The 8,188-nt window shown below is 36.8% G+C and overlaps 1 protein-coding gene across 6 annotated transcripts in view; it reads left to right on the forward strand.

The window, feature by feature from the left end:
• RALGPS2 (Ral GEF with PH domain and SH3 binding motif 2) overlaps positions 1-7,839 on the forward strand; it is a 120,756-nt gene extending 112,917 nt beyond the window's left edge. For all 6 annotated transcript variants that reach the window (XM_086753312.1, XM_086753307.1, XM_086753310.1 and 3 more), the window contains 3 exons: positions 1,812-1,917; positions 3,121-3,212; positions 6,113-7,839. In XM_086753312.1, coding sequence (XP_086609438.1) covers positions 1,812-1,917; positions 3,121-3,212; positions 6,113-6,142 — 228 coding nt within the window. In that variant the 3' untranslated portion in view covers positions 6,143-7,839. The remainder of the gene's footprint in view (positions 1-1,811; positions 1,918-3,120; positions 3,213-6,112) is intronic.
• The last annotated feature ends 349 nt before the right edge of the window (positions 7,840-8,188 follow it).

The raw sequence follows: 8,188 nt of genomic DNA on the forward strand, positions 1-8,188 counted from the left end.
GGGATGGAAAACTGACATATGTTTCACGTGATGATGGATTGATGCTGACAGGAAACGCCTTCCTTGTGTGGAGCTTTTTACTTTTTGGAGAACTATCATGATTAACTAATTGTTTTGAATAAAATGAAAAACAAGTGAGCTCTGGTAGTTTTGCATGGTAATTTCACGTACTGTATACATACTGTTATGATATATAACTAAGATGGGAAAGTGCAAATGTGCTATTTTCATGAAAATCTAGAAATGAGTGCAGTTCAAGAGGTATATTGTTGATCTCTAACATATTAAAACTGCTTTGTGGCTCAGATTTCCATCTCTGTGAAAATTGCCTGTTAATGCTTTGTAGGACTACTTATAAGTTTGCGTTTTGCAGGTCCCTTTTTAAGTGTAAGTTGTGTCATCTTATTTTTTGAAGCAGTATCTTCAGTGGGTCCATAGCAAGTCCTGAAAATGTTTGTTTTTTTTTTCTTTTTTTAAGAACTCATGAGCTATATCTGTATTTTATTCCCTTTCTCTGTCTTTATTCCTTCTTTCAGATAGAATTCCTTAATGTTTTTCATTAGTGACTGGAGTATTCAAAGAAATTTTAGTTTCTCTTTGGAAAGAAGTTACGTTATCCAGCCCTCACTGTAAGAAAATGTTATCTGATAGATCTTTGCAATTTTACTCTTATGAGGTGTTAACAAATCTGTCCACCGCCCAAAGGCAGTAGAGTTACTTAACTTCAGTATGTGTGATTCTGCGGGTTTTCTGAGGAATGGTTTTTCCCCTGCAGTTTTAGCCATAGTAATATCCAAAAAAGCGCATTCACTTTGAAGTTTGGCAGGCACGTCTTTCCTAAGAACAGTCATCAGCACTTCTATGCTCTAACTATCTGTACAAGCATCCCTTCAAAGTTTCCAAGCTTTTATATTTCCACTGATGTTACACAAATGCCAACTGAACATGACTGGTAGGAATTTGTGATGGAATGGTTCCTGCAAGTGTAACTATAGCGACCTAGAGGGCAGTATGTAGATGATACATTGAAAAGTTTGAGATGCAGACTGGAATCTTAAATTATTTTGAACTTGGTTAAAATACTTTTTCTTCAAATATTGGTCTAACATTTATTCATTTTAAGTTCTAATGTATTTTAAACTGAAGTTTCAAGTGCAGTCTGCACAAGTCCCAGACAGATAAACTTATCTGGATATTCTAGAGGCCTAAGTTATATGTCAATGTATGAGTAACACCTTGGACGGGAAAAGCCCATCATTTTGAACATCTTGTCGATAAATGAGTATGTTCTGCACTCTCATTTGATACATTTCATTCATCAGGTCATAATATTTAATTACACAGTTGAGTTATCTTGTCCACAGGATTCATGTTATGTGTAATTACAAACTACTATAATAACAAACACATGTTAACTTTGAATAATAATGGCACAAGTTTAATTCTTCTACTTAACTGTGGAGGGATTAGCTTTGCATTGTTAATGCACTTTTTTGAACTATAGTATACATGGTGAGGAATGCTGTATTCATACAGTGCAGTTTATATGTCTGACACATTTAGGGATTGTGAGATTCCTTTTAATTTGTTTTTAATGTCATTCATTGTGTTAAGTTCTGTTTTCACTAATTCTATATAAAATTTATAAACTTTATTAATTTTATGAAGTGCTGTGCTTTCTTTGAAGTTATTCTGTGTCTTTAACAGTCACTGAGAAGAGTTGCCCTTTTTAATACTTGTTCTGTGCATGCTGTCAGTCTGGCTGAAGCTTCTTGATTTACTTTGGTTTACATCTCTGCTTCTATTTTTAGTTCAAATCCACACCGAGTAAGAATGTGTCAGTGGTGGGCTGGATGGTGATGATGGCAGATGACCCCGAGCATCCAGATCTCTTCTTATTGACTGATTCTGAGAAGGGTAAGCAATGCTAGCACCAAGAGTGCAGTGAGTCCCAGAATAAACATTTGCTTTGCTGAGGTATTCATAAGCAACTAAATGAAATTGGAAGGATGTTGCCTTTCTCTTACTCAGCTGCTCTCCAGTGTGTCACGTTTGCCTTTGGAATGCTATGGGAACAATTGTGGAGAATCCTTAGTGTCTTCATTAAGTTCAAAGAACTGTCCAAACTCTAACAACTTCATTTGTGATTTTTATTGGAAGTGTTAAGCTGCATTCTTTTAAACTATATTTAGACCACTCAGACATTTTCACATATGTGAAAATGTAAGTAACAATTAAAAATGCAATATTTAGCTAACACTAGGTGCTCTGACCAGTCCCCTCTTCTCTCCAAATGAAAAACAAAACACAAACTATCTGTTAAAAAAAAAAAAAAAAACAACCAACAAACCACAACCTAAGAGATCCTGACTATTTTGCAGAGAGGCCTTAATTTCTGTTACTCCAGTGTAGCACCCTGGTTTCAGTTTAAACTGAAGAAATTGTTGCTTTTCCTTAGCGCTTTAAACTATGCAGAAAGAGCATCATTAAGGAGCTCAACATTATTGCTTTGCCTACTTCAAGCCTTAGTACATTTTCTTCCCTTGCATCTAATCTAGCACCAGTGATAGTCACGTAAATTATGAGTGCTTGTCAGCTTAAACACAGCAAGAGTGACCTGAGATCTTTTTGTAATACTTGGCCTTTTTGAACCCAAGCAAGCTCTGTATAACACCAGACACTGAAAAAATTAGTCTGAAATACATAAAAATGTTTAGGAACAATTATCAAATATTTTCCAATGTAGCTTTCTAGAGTGCATTTTAGTGCTATCTAGCACTTCATTTAAAATTATTACATGATATTATACACAAATTGTAGTAAAGGCAATGAACAAAAATATTTCTGGTCTGTGGTTCTAAGAAATGTTTTGTTCTTTCCTAGTTGTCACTGATGTTAGTTGAAATCTAGAATGTTGGAAAGGAAGACAAGCGAGCTGAGACTTCTCTCTCACTAGATCAAACAAATTGCACCGATACCAAAGTGTAAAGTTATATGAACTTTCTGATATTGCATCTTTCCGTAATGTTTAAATTAAAAGTTATTTGAATATGGGTAGAATTTAAGTATAGTATTGTTTGCATTTCTTTATCAGTTTTTTTCCCTACCTTTCTCACCTAGGAAATTCATATAAATTTCAAGCTGGAAACCGAATGAATGCAATGCTCTGGTTTAAACACCTGAGTGCTGCCTGCCAAAGCAACAGACAACAGGTGAGGGTAAGATGTTGAATAGAGATATGAGCTGTGAAGAACTCAGAACTGACAGGTCTTAAAGATGACCGAGCTGTAACTGATCACTTTGTATGAAAAGCCATCTACTCTGAGTAGCCTGTACATTGTTTTCACATGCTTATTGATTTACCTTAGCTTTCCTGTTTGTTCCTTTGCAAACTAGTCCTCAGAGCTTCTGTGTTAATGAAGAAAGATTTGGGGCTATCTTGAGGCTAATGTAAAGCAGCTGGGGAAATGGAAGGAATACTCTCAAATATCTGTCCTAGTTGCAGTTTTTTTTTTTTTCATTGCCCATGTTAAAAAGGCTATTTTACAGTTATATAAAAAGCTGTAAACCATAGCATTCAATATCAATTCCAGATAACTCTCCCATAGTGCTGTTTCATTAGGTCTTGGGCATGCATGTTTTCTGTTGTTTGTATATATTTCTAAAGTTCAGTCCTGGTTACATTTGGCAGACTTTGAAAGCAAAAATAGGATTTTTCCATTAATCAAAAAGAAACATGACTACTCTGATGAAAGAAGGGATTAATACCAAGGAATCAAGCTGATAAATAGTGATCAATGATTTACTAACCTTGAGAGAGAGAACAGTAGAGTCATAAACTTAACATAATGAGATACTTTCAGGATGCTCTAGCAAGAGCTAAGGTAAGTTAGATGGGAACATCCTGAGGGGGTACAGACACACTGGCTGAGACCAAGATGAGGGGATTTAAGAAGTTTAGAACCAACTGATAGGGTGGAATAACCAAGGAAATTGGGAACCAGCAAAGATAAGTCAGCAAGAAACCACCCTGGCAGCAAGAACAAAGCAGGACTAAGGTCTGAATCCACGCAGCTGGACATAGTAATAAGGAGAGAACAACCACCAGAGAGACTGTGACTCCTGAGCACAGACATGACATGGATGCAAAGATAGGGGAATAACCTGTCGTGGGAGGAAACTTATGATAATGATTTCTCAGAAACCTAATTAATATAACCAAGTCCATGGGAATTCTATGAATATGGATGTCTGTGATGCGTAAATACTGTACCTGTTGCTTAACACATTGCACACGTTTGGAGGAGCAATGCCCCGTGCTGCCCAGCGCTGAATAAACATACCTACTTTACAATCTTACAGATTGTGGAGTCTGTTTTCCGCACGTCACTGACACCTATCAAATTCTGTTCCCATAAATTCTTACTGACATTTTTCATCAGCAAGATCCTTTTGAAGTTACCGCTTTGTCATCCTGAAATCTCTTTTCTTTTGCACATTTGTTTATGGAGTTCTTAAAGCAAATGTACTACTGAATTTTAAGGGGAAACAAAAGGAGCTTTCCAGATCCTTTTGTGCTTTCTTGTTCAGTTCTGCTTCTGAAAGAAATCTAAGTAGTAAGGAGGGTTGCAGAACCTCCCTTGAAAGTATTTCAGACGGTGCAAAGGAGAGGAAATGGTGTTTCTGTCTGGAGAAGGTGGGAATAGTAGCAAATAGTGGCAAAGAGCATGCAAGAAAGTGGTGACTTCCAGGCAGGCCTGTAAACTACCCTCTGAGGACAGCTTTTATTCAATAAGGCTTAACAATACTATTTAATGCAAACTTGTTTAAGGCATTCTGCCCCTAACTTGTGCAAAAGCAGCAGGCTTTGAGGATCTTGGCAGGGTCTCCTGTGGAAAATATGACAGCAAAGTGAAGATAACTGTAGGAGATTATAAAGGAAAAAAAGGAGGGGAGGATTAATGAAAAAAAACTACCACTAAAAGGCCAAAACCCCTGCTACCATAATCTGTTGCATGTTTTCTGTTTTCTGGCATGTTTGTAGTTGTACTCTATGGGTTCTTGCAGCATAGGTGCTCCCACAGAAGCAGCAGTGCTTCACACAAACAGTACATAGGTTACAAAGGTTGGTTTACCAAATGAGTAAAAAAATTTTTTTTTTGTAATCCTGGAAAATTTTTCTGTTGATTGTGATTTGACTCCTGAACAGTGCTTCTGCTAGAGAGGTACCTTGCGGGATGGTTTAAAATGGAAGATCTTGTTTGCTTGTTAACAGTGTGACTGCCTAAGAAAGACTGGATCTTTAAATGTGCTTTCAAGAGGGTGTAGACACCTACCCAGCTGAGTAATATTGGCAACTATTTTAATAGCTACTCTTTTAAATTTTGATGGTGGAACTTTTAGCCCAGTTGATGATTCTCGCTTCTACAGGTAAATGGTAAATGTGAAATAAGAAAATGGTTACTTCAAGTCTGACCAAACTGGGTATTTGTTGACAGTCATCTGGAATGCAGTGGCTCTTTAGTAACCTGAGTAAACAAGAGTTGCTGCTGTCAGGCAAATTCCTGATGGGCAGAAAATGGGGATTTAAAGTACTGTAATGCAAGCTAGCTTTAATCTTCATGAAAGAGAGCGATGTCTGCAGCAGGCATTCAGGTTTCCCATGGGAAAACCTCAGGCAAGTGTTTATACTTTTTTTTTTTTTTTAATTAGTCTTAAAAATACTAGAGGGCATACATCAATCACTGACCTGTGTGCCAGGAATTCTCTAGCTGGGACTTAAGTGAGAAAGTTCTGTTTGTGTAGTTTGGTGCTGAGATATATCATGTTAAGATTGTTTTGCTGAAAACTTAAATGTCATCAAAATTAATAAGATCTAAGGCCATATAATGAAATTATAAACAATGCGGCAGTTTAATATTTTGGTTATACCTGGAGTTTCTACAACTCTAAGTGTACTTGTACTGCTGAATGATAGTTGCCTTCCTTCTCCCCTTTTTTTGAAACAGACCGGGCGTTAATGATGTACATTTAAACAGGTGGCTAGTCTGTGAAATGGTGGAATGTAAGTAGCTACTACCCAAAGTAAAATAATTTATATTTTTGTTTTCAGGTTCCTGCCAACTTGATGACCTTTGAATAACTGGCTAACACAAAACAAATAAAAGAACAATTTGAACCATCTCATAGTTGAGAAGGAGGTCTTGGTGGAAAATGTGCCAGCTGTATTCTGTGCCAGAACAGAGCCTGTCAACTTGATCTCTGAACTCTGGAGCCCTGAACAAAACCACTAATTGCTGGGGAGTGGAGTCCCCTAAATTAAAAATGGAGTTGCAACATGAATTGCCATGGACCATGCTTCGTTATATTCTCTGAACTGACCTATGGAAACCACTGCCTTAAAGAGTGAAAGGAAAAACAACATGAAACACCAAATAGTGTGTGTGAAACTTCTGGCGGTGCTGTGCTTGAGTTAAATAGATTGTAGCTAGTTTGAGTTTCTTTTAACTTTATACTAATTTTGAAAATAACTCACCTTTTTAGGCATTCTTAAGAAAACAAGAAAACTGGTATTTAAGAGTTGTATCAAAAGCTATGTATGGACTGGGTAAAAGAGGTACTACATGTTCTAGAGATGTTGTTTAGACTATACCTGGAGTTCTCAATGGGAGCTTGTCCCAGGCACTTGCCCTGGAGCAATGTTATTTCTTGCAGACCTACAAGTAGAAGAAAGGTAACAACTGTAAGTTTAAAATAGCAGTAAGTTTGCAAACCTTAGTACTGTATGGGAGCCGTATTCTCTCTGACCTGGTACAAAGGCTGAGCACTTACGCACCAAAAACTGTTTTGGTACGTTGTTACCTAATTCCTGGTTAAAAAGGTAGTTCACGTGTTTTGGGTGGTCAGGATGTTTGTGTGTGTGGAAGAGACAAAACTGAAAGCACTGTTGGGTCAGAACTGAGTGTTTTCTTCCCATTTGTGTCTACACCTGTCACTCTCCTACATATGAAAGGTGAATGACAAAAAAACGCAGCACCTGGGTACTGTTCACTGAGACATTTTACTTATCTGGGTATCTGTTTATTATCAGTTAGGGACCACTGTCAGTGTATGGCGTTTCATAGTCTCACTTAAAAGTTCCATGTTATAAAAAGATAGAGGAACAATTTCAAGCTTTCATGTTCTCATTTGGCAATAATTGATTTTATTGTCTGTCTTGGTCAAAATAGTTGACATTGTGTGGTATTGGTAACATCGCCTAAAGCAGACCTTGTGTACAGAAGCTCTTTTGATCTTCAGGCAAATAATTAATTTATTAGAAGGTAGGATAACCTGTGGAGAGAAAAGGTGTGGCACTATCAAAATTCCATCCTTGACAGGAATAATTCTTGGTCACTGAAATTACTCAGAGAAAAACATTATGGTTGTAAAAAGGGAGCCATGCTTTATGTGTGTTTTTTTGCTTAAGAGCTGGATTCTGGCTTTATTTGGGTTTCCTTGACGTCACCTAGATACAGTTTCCTGGATGATTAGTCTTTCTTTAATCTTCAAAAATATGATATTTGTAAAGCAAGAGAACATTGTTCAAAGTATGACTCCAATATCAAACTTTGAAGTCTGTGAAAAAGTAGTAACTGTTCCATTGACGTTGTGATTTAGTGGCCATAAATACGCTTGCAGATTCCACTATGAATACTTTTTAAAAAGAAACAAGCTACCTACCAGTCTGTGAAAGAGTTCTCTGGCTATCTAATAAAGGTTTCTACTGGTAGTGATTCTTTAGAAAACGTACAGTTTGTTTATTGCATCCAAGTAGAAGCCAATAAATTCACTTTTTGGGTTTTTTTTTTTCCAGAGTCAAATTAATTTCTTAATGGAAATCATTAATTTCTGATTTCTGAGGGATAAAAAAGAAGGATAATCTAATCTCACAGTAAAAATCCAAAACAAAACAGAAAAACCCCAACCACTTGGTGATGTCAAGTAAAGGGTAATAGGCTTAATAGGCTGATTTATGTTTCCAAGAATTGTTCTTGTGAATTGGCTCGTGGTAGAAAGAAAACAGTAGAAGGATGCTTCTGTCAGAATTACACCACAAGCACCATGGGAATTTGTGTCCCTTTGCAGTTTTGTTATTGTTTTGGTGGGGAATGAATAGTCTGTTCTGATCCTGAAGCCCTATATTTCG

This window comes from Chlamydotis macqueenii, chromosome 8, assembly GCF_036417535.1.
Source record: "Chlamydotis macqueenii isolate bChlMac1 chromosome 8, bChlMac1.mat, whole genome shotgun sequence".
Classification (NCBI taxonomy): Eukaryota; Metazoa; Chordata; class Aves; order Otidiformes; family Otididae; genus Chlamydotis; species Chlamydotis macqueenii.